At 31.7% G+C, this 16,975-nt stretch overlaps 2 protein-coding genes across 3 annotated transcripts; both read left to right on the top strand.

The window, feature by feature from the left end:
* Positions 1-1,496: 1,496 nt before the first annotated feature.
* Positions 1,497-4,319, top strand: LOC146950499 (putative inactive poly [ADP-ribose] polymerase SRO1). Its single transcript, XM_085748642.1, has 6 exons — positions 1,497-2,290; positions 2,460-2,701; positions 2,961-3,019; positions 3,500-3,643; positions 3,722-3,820; positions 4,020-4,319. Exons 1-6 carry the CDS (start codon positions 1,497-1,499, stop codon positions 4,059-4,061), a joined length of 1,380 nt encoding a protein of 459 aa, XP_085604768.1. The 3' UTR covers positions 4,062-4,319.
* A 3,353-nt stretch (positions 4,320-7,672) lies between these two features.
* LOC146950498 (protein STRUBBELIG-RECEPTOR FAMILY 3-like) lies at positions 7,673-15,666 on the top strand. 2 transcript variants are annotated; one of them, XM_085746426.1, is made up of 17 exons: positions 7,673-7,814; positions 8,368-8,522; positions 9,518-9,647; positions 9,729-9,800; positions 9,926-9,991; positions 10,078-10,149; positions 10,248-10,319; positions 10,436-10,507; positions 10,584-10,649; positions 11,493-11,558; positions 12,429-12,844; positions 12,967-13,346; positions 13,642-13,910; positions 14,223-14,361; positions 14,484-14,620; positions 14,707-14,863; positions 15,140-15,666. In XM_085746426.1, exons 2-17 carry the CDS (start codon positions 8,396-8,398, stop codon positions 15,236-15,238), a joined length of 2,340 nt encoding a protein of 779 aa, XP_085602552.1. In that variant the 5' UTR covers positions 7,673-7,814; positions 8,368-8,395; the 3' UTR covers positions 15,239-15,666. The 2 variants fall into 2 exon arrangements, with proteins under 2 accessions (XP_085602552.1, XP_085602551.1); XM_085746425.1 differs by lacking the exon at positions 7,673-7,814 and adding an exon at positions 7,931-8,167.
* Positions 15,667-16,975: the final 1,309 nt, after the last annotated feature.

Genomic DNA, 16,975 nt, shown 5'->3' with positions numbered 1-16,975 from the left:
GATTTTAAAATAGGAAATATTTGTATCACAGAAGGATAAAAAATATTTGTGAAATGTTGAAAAAGAAAATTAATACAATGAACAATGATTAAATGTTACTCAACATTCTAGAAATCGATTTCAAAATAGGAAATAGTTGCATTTTAGAAGGATAAAAAAGATTTGTGAATTGTTGAAAAAGAAAAGTAATACAATGAACAATGACTAAATGATTACTCAACATTTTAGAAATTAATTTCAAAATGGGAAATAGTTGTATTTTAGAAGGATAAAAAAGATAAAGATTTGTGAATTGTTGAAAAAGAAAATTAATACAATGAACAATGACTAGATGCTTACTCAACATTCCAAAAGTGACCTACCCTACCCGCATAATGGGTTAGTTTATGTTTCTGGGTTGGGTTTAGTATAAAATGGACCTATTACTCCCCCAATTAGATGCACAATTTTGAAGTTAGAACAAATTAATAGTGAAATTGTTTGGTATTCTGTTGCTGTGTGTGTTTCTGCATTCAGGTATACTATTAAAGTCTTGTCGTTTTTGCTTAATTTTTTTATTTAATTAATTGTTTGTAGTTTTTTATTTTGAGTTTCAATTATTGAAATTTACTTTGTTTTTGGTTTATCACTGTGTTTGATTGAATTTGTAATTAATGGGTTGGCTTAGGTAGATCGAATTATGATTTTTTTTCTTTGTGTTTGAATTGAGTTTATACTTTTCTTCAATTTTTGGGGATGATTTTATCATTGAAAGTGATATTGAAACTCACATATGTTTTTTGAATGAATTTATTCTTGTGTGTTGAAGATGATTCTTGAGAATCCATACTAGTTTTTCTCAAATGTTTCTTTAGGTTATACCCATATATGAGCAAGTTTAAAACTTTTTCTGCACAACTTTTTCTTATGAGCAAATAAGAAATGGATTAAGCTTTGTCAATTTAAGAAAATCATAACAATCATTAAGTGTTCAATTTGAAGGCTTTTTAGGGACCATATGAAGAGTTGTAGAAATCGATTTGTTTTGTTGGAAAGTCAGAGTCATCAAAGACCACTTCAATATACTTTATGATTATGAGTTTACTTGAAGTGTCTTGTGCAGCGTTGTAGAGCATAAATTTCCACATTTAATATATTGGTAAATTTCTAGTACATACAACAATATGATGTTGAATAACCCTTCAAACTTTACTGTAATGTTTTATTTTATTATGTTCTCTTTGTAATGTTACAATATTTTACTTGTCTAATTGTTTCAAATTACTTGTTTTGCTCTCCATGAAATGCTTTTATTGACTTTCTATGCTATAATGTCAACATTATATTATTACGATGAGCACATGATTCTTTATACTAGTTCAATATTCTCAAATGATTTAATCATTCAAGGACTACCAAATATTCTTGTTACTCAAGGTCTAGAGTTCTATTTACTTATTGCAGCCGAACTTTTATTTTTTAGCGTGTGTATACAGATAGTCATCAAGTCGATAGAAATGGAAGCAAAAACCTCAAAGACATTGGATGGAACTGCACATCTGAGTGGAGTTTCAACACCAACAAATGCGGATGTCAAAGAAACGAGATTAGTTGAAGGTGTTAGCAAACCATATGACTTTGGTCCTGGTATTTCTAGGTCCTTGGCCAATTATTTGAACTATAGGAAAAGTGGGAAGCCCATACGTTTGATGTTTTATAAGAACGATAAATGGTTGGACTATCTAGAGGATATTGTTGACTTGGTTAAAAAAGACTTCAAAATCGAGAAGACATACATGGAGGTAGAGTTAGATGGTCAAGAGGTTTTACTAGATTTTCTACATATGCTTAATGTGGATTTGAAAACGGGTTTGCAACAACCCATTGCCAGGATTGACGAGGAAGGGAATTGCTTTTTTCCTGAAGTTTTTGGTGGAGCTATTAAGCAAGAGCTAGATGTAGATTTAGATGCTTACACTGAATCTATAAATGGAAAACTAGATGTGGGTTCTGTACAGGAGATGTTTCTTACAGGAATGACTGCTTTGGGCATTACCGAGTCTGACATTGTTGATATTTACCGCAAATCAGGCATGTTAATGCAAACGCGACTGGAGTTATTCCAAAAGCAAGCTGATCTCACTAAAGGAATTCAGGGGGAAGCCAATGTTCGCTATGCGTGGCTTGCTTGTTCTAAAGATAAACTGTCGAAAATGATGGAATATGGACTTCGTCACTATGGACTATCTCCATTCAATGATATATATGGATTTGGTGTTCATCTTGCAACTGTGGCCCGTCCTTATGCATGGTTAGTTTTCATATGAATGAACATTGAGATTCATACATTATTATTATTATTGTTATTTTTTTTTGAGGGAATTTATTGTTGTTGTTGTTGTTATTATTACTACTACTACTACTATTACTATTATTATTATTTGGACGCTAAGAGGATTTAGTTTTTACATCTGTTATAGTTCCCTTTATTGCGACATGGATGAAAATGGAATTAAACATTTGGTCTTATGTCGTGTCATAATGGGGAAAATGGAGCTTCTTCGTCCAAGCAATGATCAATGTTGTTCAAGTGGTTACGAATATGATAATGGGGTGGATGACATTCAGAGTCCAGAACACTATGTGGTTTGGAACATGAATATAAACACACATATCTATCCTGAATTTGTTGTCAGCTTCAAGGCCCCTTTGGATGTTGAAGGTGAAGTAATGTTCCTTTAACAAATTTTTTACCTCGTATGTTAGTATTAAATATATGTTTTTGTATCATTACGTAATTATCGCTGAAGCGTGAAGGAGTTAATCATCGAAAAACCAATTAATATATAATTCTTTTCAACGTATTAACTGTTTCACTCTTATTTGACAAAACATTAATTTGTTTATGCTGCTAAGCTATATGATATTTCTTTTAACAACAGAAAAGACTTCTTGATCACAACACATGATATTTTTTATAGGAAATGTTTGTTCAAATGAGAGTAAGAAAGATGGCTCTGAGCATTCTACAATGAACACTGTAAGTTTTTTTTCTCATTAGTTTTACATCCTGTGTTTTTCTGATTTTCTATGTACAAGACAATATTAATACCAATTGTTAACATTTTTTTTAAAAAAAAAAAAAAAAATCCAAGAATGCATTCTTAAGTGCATACCTTTCCACCCTAATATTTAATTTTTAGATCTCATGATATTAACACATTCATATGAAACATTTGGGAGTTTCATCATATGAGATTTTTCTTATGGTTTTAATCCTATAACATTTTGTTCTATTACTTTTGTCCAAATTAATACCAATTTTTAACTTTTTTTTTTAAATCTAAGAATGCTTTCTTTAGTGCACACATTTCCATCCTAATATTTAACTTTTTTATCTTCTGATATATTAACACATTTAGGAGTTTTATCTTTTGAGATTCTTCTTATGGTTTTTAATCTGTTAACGTTTTGTTTTATTACCTTTATCCAAACAATTTTGGTTTGTGGAATACTTCAGGCAAATGTTACTATAATCCCTGCTAACATCGGAAGATCTCCGAGGTCCCCCTGGCTTCCTTTTTTGATGCTTTTCGCTTCCATCAAAAAAATGGTTCCTTCCCGGATTATGTTTCTTATCTACACCCATTTTACATCATTAAAGGTATGTAGATGAGCTCCAATTGATGACTGCGTCTTAAATAACAAAATATTACTTATGTATCATGTCATGCTTTTGCAGTCAAAGAAGATTTCCAGAGATGATTTCGTGCGGAAGTTGAGGTTGATTGTTGGAGCTAATCTCATGAAATATGCAATATATAATAATATTCATTTCCAGGTACTATTTTTTTTCTCCAGAAGTTTAGTTTGGCTTTGAAGTACTATACATTTTGATCTTTTGTTGTCTTTATATGTCTCATCAAAATCACTTCAAGTTGCAATTACATATGTTATGCTTAACTTATGCATTGTAAAATCATACGAAGTATCTCTTGCAATTTGATTATGCCTCTTAATGTTTAATTGACTTTTTCCAGACACCACGAGGTGGAGGATCAAACAGCTCAAACATTGAATAAGTGTGAGACTTTCAAACGAGGATGCAAAGATCTTTCAATTGGAGTTAACTATTATCAATATGAAGTTGTGATATTGTTTGCTCCTAGGATATTTTTTAAAAATTTCATTTTATCATCCTAATTTCTAGTTTTTATAAGAAATTGTAGCGCAAGTTTACTACTGGAACTTATAATGTTTTATTTTGAAATGCATGGTGATCATATGTACTCCGACCCGTTTATGAACTTCATTGGTTGTACTTACCCCTTTTAGTTGAATTCTCTTGCAACTATTCTTCTTACAATTTTAGATTAATCTACCATTAACATTATTCCGTCGAACATCAAACGGACGGCAAGCGAGTACCAATGATGATATAATAATAATAAATATTAAATAGTAATATTTTTCTTTTCCTTCAAAAACTATAGCTATAGCTATGCCAATGATGATAATTAAAAGGAGTTAATTTTTTAAGGGAATATAGAAGGAGTTAGTATTGTTAATCAACAACGAACTAGAGTTTTTCTTTTCCTTTTTTTTTTTTTTTTTGGTACAAGAGCAAATTCCTTTTACTTTTGGGTGAAAATTCATGGCCAATTCTTGAAGAGAAAATCTAGTTGCCCCTTGGAAACTAATTTTGTTTCCTCCAATAAATGCATTTTGACCAGTTTCTCCAATAATGAAAATTGAGTAATTTTTCTTTTTTAGAATAAAATTATGTAAGTTTTGGTATGTTACTTTTTTTTTGAGGGAGGCATATGCTACTTTTTTTTTTATTGAAGGGAATACATTTTTTTTTTAACTGCAGTATGTTACTTTTTAATACTGTTATTTCACCCTTAAAAAAACATTGTTATTTGACCCTTAGAAAAAACATTTTATTTCAATTCTCTAAAAAAAACATTGTTATTTCATTATATCTAGGTACATACAAGCATCCTTCAAAAAAAAAAAAAAGGTACATACAAACACTAATATGTCCTTATGACTAATTTTCTCGAACGAAGATTGGTCTCCTTTATGACAAAATTGATTTTGAAATTTAAATTAGGATTGTCTCAAAAAAACATTTAAATTAGGATTGGATCAATTTTGATCCGATACAAATTTGAAATACAAATTAAATTTGACTATTTGATTAGGTTAAAAAAGATAAAATTGAAAATAAATTAAATTGAGGTTCAATTTACCAGTTTCAAGTATTTTTTTTTGTTTTGAAAATTTACCGGTTTCAACTTGCTTTCTTTAAAATTGTGCAAATTAGATCAATTCATGATTCTTTTTTTTTTTTTTGAACAAGCCAAAATGGAATATATTAGATTACCAAAGGTGATTCATCTCGCACAAGATGTGCAAAAGAGAACACCCAACATAAACAGAGTTTAGTTACAGTCTTACTTCAAAAGATAAAACGAATAACAGAAGAACATAAACAAAAAGCTACACCAGCACACCCATGCATAATAAAGGATGTTGTCCCCAGTCATTATAACTGAAGGCAAAGCTGGGCATATTTGCCTTAAGCCAATTAAAAGACATAATCTTGACCATTTCTGCTAAACGATCCGAAGTCAATAACTTTTGCTGAAAAATCCTGTTATTTCTTTCCTTCCATATAACTCAAACACAAGCATGCCAGATTAATGTCATAAAAGAATGAGTAGACCTCGACAAACCTGCCAACTGACCAAATTGCTGAAAGTGGTCACCTATTGTAGCTGGAGCAATAAAAGAAATGCCTACCCACCGATAAACATAGTGCCACACTGAACCGAAGACTTCACATTGAAGAATTCGATGATTCTGATAACATATCTATAACAATTCGATGATTTTTTTTTTGACAAAACAATTTGATGACATAATTCTTATTCAAAAAAAATAAAATTTGATGACATAATTTTATAAAACAAAAATCTATTTTATCATCTCATTTTTTTAAGGGATCTCACTTTAATGTTATTGCACCTGCTTAAGCGATACATATTTTTTACAATGATAACATATATAACTTCTTTGTATCGTTCCACTTTTATCGGATGTCCCCGAAGGGACATAACACATATAACTTATTAATCTCTTTTATGATAATAATGATAAAAAAAAAGTCTCTTTGAGGTAAAAGTACTTCCATCTAACTTTTCACATTCAATTAGATAAAACTAAAACATAAATAAATCTAAACATGTAGGTAAAGCAGAAGGTTTTTATCTTTGGTTATAATTGTAAAAGGAAATCACTTTTTTGAACAAATTTTAAAAATGTGTAAATACATTAACTTTTATTAACCCAACCCTCTTTTATTTTTTGAAGGACCCAGTCCTCTTTTATATTTAGGATTTTTTTTTTGAGGGAACTTTTATATTTAGGATTGAAGGGGGCATTTCTTAACAATTAACATTTCTCATATTAGTTTTGGAAAAAAATCATTTCTTAAAAAAAATTCTCATATTATGTTAAAAATTATTTTTCTCTCTGTTTTTTTTGTTGAAATCATTTTTCTTTTTGACTCCTCTCCTATTAGAAAGTTTTTTTTTTGACTCTAGAAAGTTCAATATACTATGGTCAACATTAAACCAAAAATCCATCCAAACCTAACACAAGTTTGACCTTAGTGCAATTTCCTTTTCCTTAAACTTCACCAACATGATGGGTCATTGTTCTTTATGCAACCAAATTTGGCCCCTCAAATTTTAAGTAACTATCATTTATCCTTAAAAAAAGAAACTATTATTTTAGAAAGGAAAAAAGTAATCAAATTGACCATAATTTTTTTTAGGTACAAAACCATAATTTTGTTTTATTAAGATAAAATTAATTAATTTCTCACAATTTAAAGCACACCAATGAAATAATCTATTACCACTACTTTAATGCAATCCCATAATTTACAAAAAACTACTAAAATTATTTCAGTCAGTCAACTATTTATTACTCTTAATTTTTTTATTTTGAGTAAAATATAAGTAAACTTTTGTACACAATCTTTAAACAATTGAGCAAAATCTTTAACCAATTATTGTTCACAAATAAACAAACTTAAAACAACTGTTATTGTAGGCTATAACTGGCCCTTTGTAGTACAAAAGACAAGGGAACATATGTATTGTACTCCATGATTGTAAAAACCACAAACAACATGGGCAGCAAAGCAAGACATGGCAAAGTAACTGTACGCGCCGACGTGAAGCGTATGCTAATTTCAACATTATTTTTGTTGTTACATATTATCAATACTAATTGTCCCGTGAACTTATTTCAGTTATAGGAAAAATGCATAATATATATAAGATCGAATTTGAACATTTGACATTGCATTGATTTATTTTAAAGGTGAATTTATAGTCGTTGAACTATTTGACAAAATAATAAATATTAATACGAACTTTTCAGTGCATCGAGTTAGAAAGAAACTTGTGAGATATACAATGTGAGTTATGTTCTTTCAACCAAGTTTTATTACACGAAAGAGTTAGAAATCGAATCTCAGACTAACACACATGTTTTAAGTTCTTTACCACATGGACCAATCCGGTGTTTATATTTTAACATTATTATTTCCAACAGATAAGCATCTATGTACAATGTTTTTTTGCACTTATAGATCAGTGTCATGAAACACACACTTACACGCACTCTTTTGTTCTTGTTCTAAAACTCTCTCTCCCAGAAATAGAAAAAGAAAGAAAGAGAAAAACAGTGTGTTTGTTTCAGAATAGAATCTCCTTCACTGAACCTTTTTCCCTTGCTTTCTTCACCTTTTTCGTAAGGTCAGGGTCCTCTTTTTATCACTATTTTTAATTAATCAATCACACTCATTATCATTATTTTTTATTATATTATTAAATATACTATATATTATTATATTATATGTTACAAAAAGCTTAGGAATTCAATGTGTATGTATGTAAATCCATGTGCTTACATACATTCTTCTCCACTACCATTCACACCACTGATTTCACTCCCAATCTTAGCCATTAAGTTTATTTACACACTCCACATACCTTTTTCTTAACTACTTTCCTTTTTCAAGCTTAAAGTTTTTTTTTTTTATGACTCTAGTTTTCTTAAAGTTATTATTTTCAGCATTATCTCTCAAACAACTTATTCACTTTCTAAAGTAAGTTCATTCCTTTTCTCAGATTACACACTTCTTTTTAATTTATGATATGCTATGTGATTTTTGTGCTAATATAGAATAATGGGTTTATTTTAATTTTTTAAAAAAATAATTTTTTTACTTTTGTTTTGTTTGATTGTTTTAAATGTGTAGCAATTTTGTTTTGGTTGATTGAATTTTGAGAGTTGTTGTTTTTTCAGTTGAAGATTGAGGTTGATTTAGAGATCAATGTTAGAGATGAGATCTAGTTCACTGTACAAGAGAATGAAATTGAAAATTCATATACAAGTGATATTTGGATTGATGTTGATGTGTATAGTTCAGTTTTCACTTGCAGCTACTAATCCCACTGATGGTAATGATTCTCTTCTTTTCATGCCTTTTTCAGTTTTTATATTATCTACAGTAATGCTTTGTGTTGATACTTGATAATTTATCTCCCTTGCAAAATTGAAGTATTAAATTTGTGCTTCTATGCCTCTTTTGTAAAGTTATATGTTCATATGTTTCTTATTCAACTCAAAATTATGCTACCTTGTTGTTTTGGGTCATACTTTGTATTCAGAGTTTTAAATAATGGTTACAATTAATGTTAGAGTCGGGTCGCGATTCTTGGTATTACGCAGAATTGTGGTCAAATGCAGCCTCAATTGTGGTCAATGGTCATGTTGTGGTTTAGTCAACATAAAAAACCGCAATGTCGCGGCTCAAGTTGCGGCTTCGTAGCTTTATTTAAAATTCTGCTTGTACCTAGTTTAGTTACTAAGGCTAAGTTTGGATTGGCTTCTAACGTGGAGCTTTTCAATTAAGTTTTTAGTTGTCTTACACGAAAGTTCCTTATATTATAAGTTTATAGGTTATTACGGAGAAGTTGAACTCTGAAATTTTTTGAGTTAGGTATATTTCAATTTATGCAAAAAAAAAAAAAACTCTTTAAAAAACTCATAATTAGAACAACGTGACTTCTATTATTCTTTCGTAAATGTTTGTGGAGAAGTTTATCTAGACAGACTCTATGTGCCCTGCCTTTGGGCTCAGAGGCTACTGAATTGTGTTGCCATGTTTTGTGGTGGAATAGATGATTTATGAATGAGGTATGCTATTTGTTAACAAGAAATTTGCATACGAAACACACGAACACACATGTGGCAGTTTTTCATAGAAACTTAAGACAACTTCTTGTATGTTGCCAATCAAATGTTTTGTTTTTCCTTCTTGCCAATACTTTTCGCAATGTTCAACATTTTCCTTTATGAGTTGCTACTCGCAACATGTTCTTCGATTATCTTCATCTATCTGTGGTTTATTATAATATGATAGTTCTAAAATTTTGTAATTGTTTGATATCAGTTGCTGCAATTAATAGATTATATGCTGCATTGGGCAACCCTGTTCTTCCTGGGTGGGTTGCTAGTGCGGGAGACCCGTGCGGTGAAGCGTGGCAAGGCGTTCAATGTAATGATTCAGTCATACAAGAAATGTATGTTATCACTTTTCTTGCTTCTATATAGTAATTATATCATACAAAGTAAATGACTGTTTGCAAACTTATCTACGACAGAACTCTGATTAGTGCAAATCTGGGTGGAGAATTGGGTGATAGCTTGGGGCCGTTTGTTTCTATCAAATCAATGTAAATGGTTTAAACACTCTCTATCTCTCTAAACTTTGATACTTTTTCTGTTGCATTCTCTGCATCTTTTTGTATATTTTTCTTCTGCTTCACATTTGCTAATCGCTTCATGTTTTTCGGGGTAGATCTCTAAGCAACAACCACATTGGAGGAAGTATTCCATCAAGTTTACCTGTCACGTTGCAATCCCTGTATGTGTTATCTACCTATGTAATACTATCTCTGATTCTCTTCCAAGAAATTATTCAAAATGATAAGATGGTTTGTACTTTCACAGTTTTCTTTCAGGTAACCAGTTGACTGGAAGTATTCCAGTCTCTTTATCCACATTGACTGAGCTGACTGCCATGTGAGTTTGTTACTTCTGTATTAATATTATATTCTAACGGTAGCTGATGTTAATTGTTATGTTAGTGTCTAAAATGAGATCGAATCATCTCCTTTCAGGTCTCTTGATAATAATCTGTTAACCGGAGAAATACCAGATGTCTTTCAGTCTCTAACGCGATTGACCAATCTGTAAGGCCTCATTTCAGTTAATCTTTCACACACACAGACACAGGAAATGTTGAATGAAACTCTTTTAGCTTCATTGTACATAAAAATTATTTGATGAGCCACAAACTGCTATGCAGAGATTTATCTCATAACAATTTGAGTGGGGAATTGCCTCCATCTGTTGAGAATTTGTCCGCTGTGACCACCTTGTGAGTACCATTTCTTGATAAGGTGATTTGTATCTTTGTTATCTGTTAATCAATCTAACCTTTTCCTTGTTGGCAGAAATTTACAGAACAATAGCCTGTCTGGGACACTCGATGTTTTGCAAGACCTTCCACTGACAGATTTGTAATTCTCTTGACCATGTTTCTTATAAAATTTGCATGACATTTGCTTGATTAAAATAAACAATTAGACTTTGCATTTCAAATGACCCATAGTTATTTTTTATGATAAAAATCCTTATGATTTTACTCTTTTGGATTTTGGTCCCCGAGGGACCAAGACTTTTATAACTAGAATCTGTAAAGATCAATTCATCATAAAAATAGGGACCAGTACCGTATAATATAAAAAATTAAATGAGTGAAGAATATTGGGATGGTGCTTTAAAAGCACGAACCGAAGTCGATAAGTACAAAACTAAAGAGATCAATAATACCTTTGTTCCCATTAGAGTGGGCTCAGCCACATGGATCAGACGATGCCATAAAATCCAATTGTGTATTTGGGTCAAGACCTTTAAATCATTCTTAATGATATGGTTGATAGATTTTCTTAGTCTCCTTCTGTCTCTAACTATTGGACTATTCTTCACATGGTCTACTCGTCTTACCGAGTATTTTTACATGCTTTCTACATACATGTCCAAATCATCTAAAATGTTATTTTACCATATCTGAGACACTGAGTATACTTTCTTGTTGGGTTTTCTACGGTCCAATTAAACAATAAATTCCATAAAACATTTTGTGATTATAACTATAGAGACCAATATCCATTGAAAAAATAATTGGAACCAAAATTTATTTCAGCCTATTATTAGTTCAGAAATTTGTTTTTTGTTATTTTTAATGCATTTTAGAGCTATTGAGAAATTGAAATGAATATTAGGATTTGATACAATCTTTTTAGTTTTTTGATTACAGGCATTCTCTTTGAATACACACTTATACTATCTTATTTGAACAGGAATGTTGAGAACAACGAGTTTTCTGGACCAATACCTCCAAAGTTGTTAACCATTACCAACTTCAGGTGAAAATCTTAGAACACAGAATATTTTCTTCTTTATCCTGAAATGAGATTATTTCCCAAGTCGGAAGATTGTGAAGATGGAAATGGAACTTGAAAATATATGTAATCCTGTTAATTCCAAAGATGTGCAGTGTTGCAATTAAACAAAATATTTTGGAATTAGGCTTTCTTTTCTGCAAAATCTGTAGCACTGCAATGCAGAAAAAACAACCAATTGTATGCTGCCTCCATTTATACAGCCAGGCAGTATAAACTATACTTGTATATGTATTGTAAGATGACATAAGTCTCGGCATTGAGAGATACGAGTTGAGATGTTCTATAGTCAGTGTGAATTTGACGAGGTTTATATTTTATAATTTTTCTTTGGTTTTATTTTTGCTCTAGATAAAGTGGCACTCTAAATTTTATTAAACATTTTGTGATGAAGGCCCTTTGTAGGATTGCAAATATGATGTATATTATAATAGTGCTTGAAATTTGCGTTTCAAAAGCCATTGTTTTCTCTTTGTAATTTAAACGGATGGGAAAGATGAAAAAGGATAATGGTAAACATTAAGTTTCACTTAAAGAAGTGGTCACTGGACTATTGGCTCTTGGTCAAAACTGAAACACAATACCTAGCAGTTTATCATCATCATCATCATCATCATCATCATCACCATCATCATCACCATCACCATTATTTTGCAGCTTTCTTGTGTCTATATTAGAAAAATGAAGTGTCTATTCCTTTATCAAAGTTTCCGCTATTTTCTGTTTTTTTTTTTTTTAATTTATTTCTGTATCAAATCAGAAATTTGAGTGACATATATCAATATTATTTATAATTTTGTTACTTCAATAACTCATTGTGATATTTATATGCAGAAAAGATGGAAACCAATTTGACCTCAGTAGTAATGTTACTATAGCACCATCTCGCCCACCTCATTCTCCGGTAACAGCATCTCCGGTAACAACATCACCATCAGGAACTGTAGTTTCTGGGACGCCATCTTCTGGACGTGTACCTACTAAACAGGCTGGTGGACCAACTGCATCAAAGGATTCAAGTTCCGGGAAATCGAAAAAAAATACCAAAAGAGTGGTTTGGATAACTATTTCTGGTGTATTGGGGTTTATCATCTTGGCACTGGCACTTCTTCTCTTTCTTCCAAGATGTAGCAAAAGGGAACGGGTCGACAGAACTTCTAAACAACATCAGATTGGAGCATATGGAGGCGAAAGAACGAATCCTTGGAATAATGGGGCTCCAGTCCAACCACCTAGTCAAACCGAGAAAGGCAAATTTATTTACTTTTGTTTTTTGTTTCATAATTAATTTTCTAACATTTAATTTTCCCTTGTAAGGACATTACCATTTTAATCATTTGAATTTCTTTATAAAATTTTAATTCTTGAACAGTACCAAAAGCGGCTGTTGTAAGGCCAAAGGAGAATCATCAAGCAGAGAAAAATGTACAAAGAATGGAAGCATTGCCAAAGCTATTGAGTCATGACATAGATATGAGTGGACTAGATGTAGATTCAATGCCACCTCCACCTCCACCCCCTCCTCCACCTCCTGCTCCACCACTTGCTGCCGAGAAGGTGATCGTCGAGCCAACCACATTCCCCGGAGGGTCCAACATTAATCCTTCCAAAAGTAGTCTGGTTCCTCCAACATTTGCAAAATCGTTCACCATTGCAGCCCTTCAACAGTATACAAATAGCTTTTCTCAAGACAATCTTATAGGATTAGGCATGTTGGGGAGTGTATATAGGGCAGAGCTTCCAAATGGGAAGGTAAGATTGTTGCTTATCAGTTGCACTTGTTTTCTATAGAACGATGATGAAATAGATGACACAAAATCGCTTTATATTTGTTTCTGTCTACTTCTGCTTTTATTATGTTGCCAAAACATTTTCTGAACGACATGTTAATGAGATAAATGAATAAATTTTTATGTTATATGTTTAACTACTAATATGTTCTAATCATATCTTGATTCAGATTTCCCTTGCTCAAAAAGTCTTGTAAATTTTTTATGTAATGGGATTGATTAAAGTCTTGACACTTGCTCTCTGTATGAATTGTTAGATACTTGCTGTGAAGAAACTAGACAAGAGAGTTTCTGATCAAGAAGATGCTGAGTTTATTGAACTGGTTAACAATATTGACAGAATTCGGCATGCAAATATTGTTGAGCTTATTGGTTACTGTCTAGAGCATGGACAGAGGCTTCTAATATATGAATACTGCAATAATGGGTCAATGTATGAAGCACTTCATTCAGATGATGAATTCAAAACAAGACTTTCTTGGAATGCTCGTATTCGGATAGCACTTGGGGCCGCCAGAGCATTAGAGTAAGTCCCAGTCCCAGTAACTACTGACACAGAAAAATATTTTCCATTGTAAAAAAAAAAAATCCTAGCTTGTTGGTTTGTAACTTATTTGTATTCAGTTATTTTCTTTTTCAAATGGAGTTTATCGAATATGCTTTGAATGATTAATTTCAGGGTGGAAGTCTATTTGTTTTTGCTAATTCTTGAAATTAATAATCATCGACAACACTTTCTGCAAGTTTGAATTGCTAAACTAATAACATATGAGATTTACCAATGAAGCATCTTTATGTGAAACTTATGAGTCTAATACTTGGTGTTGACCTTGTCAAGGTACTTGCATGAGCAATGTCAGCCACCTGTTATACACAGAAATTTCAAGTCTGCTAACATTCTCCTTGATGAAGATCTATCTGTGCGTGTATCTGATTGTGGTTTGGCTCCATTAATAACTAAAGGTTCTGTACGTCAGGTAAAAGAGTATAAGATATTGTAAGCAAATGTTTTTGCATTATTTCGAAACCAAAGGGAGTAATTGTCGTCAGTCGATGTAATTTGCATTATAACAGTCTGATAACATTCATACATTTTCAGCTCTCAGGACAGCTGCTAGCAGCTTACGGCTATGGGGCTCCAGAATTTGAGTCAGGAATTTACACCTACCAGAGTGATGTTTACAGCTTTGGAGTCGTTATGTTAGAACTTTTGACAGGCCGTCAGTCCTATGACAAGTGAGACACGTTAACAAAAATACTTTGGTATCTATTTTTGGCTTTTTCTTGGACTTAAATTTTTGTATTGTGTACATTTTGAACAGAAAACGTCCTCGAGGTGAGCAGTTTCTTGTAAGATGGGCAATTACTCAACTTCATGACATTGATGCATTATCAAGGATGGTCGATCCTTCTCTAAATGGAGCTTACCCTGCCAAATCATTGTCAAATTTTGCAGACATTATTTCTAGATGTGTTCAGGTAAGCTATTCAGTCGGATCCCGATTCCATGTTGTAGGAGAATAATACATTTACACGCAGTAAACAATCTCTAGTGTTAATTTGAGACCGGATACGGCGAAATCAGTTTTCAGTGACTTCGGCCATTGACTTAGATCTAACGGTGCAGATTAAAATCTTTGTGACGTTGTTCCAACATGGAATCTGTTTCCCGTATGAACTTAAGTTTCAGTTTTGCATAGTTTACTGATTATGTCATGTAACTGATTTCCTCTTTTTGTATATAATACAATGCAGTCTGAGCCGGAATTTCGACCAGCGATGTCGGAGGTTGTCTTGTACTTGCTAAATATGATAAGGAGGGATTCTCAACAAAATGAATCAAATGAAAGATGAAAATGGTAATGATATTTGGATATATGAATGAATTGCAAGAAGATTTTATCTGCAAATTTCAGAATCTCAACTAGTGAAGACATGCATGTTACAACATCCTATAGGAGGGTTTGTTACTTCCAATGAAATACTAACCATTCAATATTCACATGCCATGTTCTGGAAGGAGGTTTATCCAATCAGCTTCAGAGAATTGTAGGCACCAACACCCCTGTAGTTATTATATTTATAATTTAATGTGTGATAATTTTCATGGTTCATTAAACCATGCCCCATGTTACCTTGGTAATTGACCCATTTGTTTATTTGATGATTGTTCCATATTGTTGGTGATGGAATGTGTTTCTGTAGCAAATTATAGTTACTAGTAGTATTTTATTATGTCCATTCTTGGTGATGAAATAAAATTTTGATAATCCTTGTACCAATTCACGTTCAAGCATTGGGCTATACTCCTTGGGAGACAAATATACTACTCCCTCCATCCCAAAATAACTGAATCATTTGCAATAAAATATTATCCCAAAATAACGAACTCATTTCACTCTTCAATGCAATATTAATTACTCTAATTATACACTATAATTAAACTACTTTTTTAATTCTTAATTCAACATCCTCCACTTTGCATTTGATCGCATGAATTTCACCCAATTTTGAGATTTTAGACATTTCTGACTCACATTTTGAGATTTATTTTCAAAATGAGTGATCCACGTGAATTTTACTAAATAAAAGAGTAAATGTTAAAAATATAATGTTTCTATCACTTCTTATGAGAAAATATTCTTAAATCAGAACCAATTCTGTCCCTACGGGAACATCCGATAAAATTGGAACGATACAAAAAACAGAACCCAATCTAACAAATTGTATTTAGCTTGTTTAATATTCAAAATTCTCTCTCTCCACAAATTGCTCCAAATCTATCCGGTTGCTACCTATATATGTCAATGAAATGTTGGTATAAAACTAATTTACAATGAGTTGAGATCGCATCTATATTCAACTCATAAATAAAGTTACTTAAAAATAATCATAAATAAAGTTTATTAATTTTATAAAATGTTAACCAAGTTAACCAATGATGTTTCTTGAAAAAATAATGTCAAAACCAAACGAAATCTAATCAACTAGTACGATTAAATATAGTTGGGATTTGCCTGACAATTTTCTTAATTTAATTTTGCTTCCATTAATTGATATCCAATATCAATCGCCCTTTTAAAGGTCAAGCTATCCTTAACCCTAATCAAACCCTAATTTTAATCTCAACTCCACGCAATTAATCTAAAAATCTTTATTGAAAAAAGCCTTTGCAAGGATTTGAACCCGAGTCTTAATGGCTTCTTCTCAACAATTTCACCACTAAGTCACTGACAATTTTCTTGATTTAATTTTCCTTCCATTAATTGATATCCAATATCAGTCACCCTTTTAAACAAATCATTAAATCTCTTAACTCTTATTTGTAAATGTTCCTTCCATTAATTGATATCCAATATCAATCACCCTTTTAAACAAATCATTAAATATCTTAACTCTTATTTGTAAATGTTAACCTGTCAAGCTATCCATAACCCTAATTAAACCCTAATTTTAATCTCAAAATTTCCCTCCTTTCTCCACGCAATTAATCTAAAAAATCTTTATTGAAAAAAGCCTTTGCAGGGATTCGAACCCGGGTCTTAATGGCTTCTTCTCAACAATTTCACCACTAAGCCACTGACAATTTTC

This window comes from Medicago sativa, chromosome 2, assembly GCF_051527215.1.
Source record: "Medicago sativa cultivar Bolivia chromosome 2, Bolivia_mono, whole genome shotgun sequence".
NCBI lineage: Eukaryota > Viridiplantae > Streptophyta > Magnoliopsida > Fabales > Fabaceae > Medicago > Medicago sativa.
Note: the sequence above shows the minus strand (reverse complement) of the source record. Positions and strands in the feature narration are given on the sequence as shown.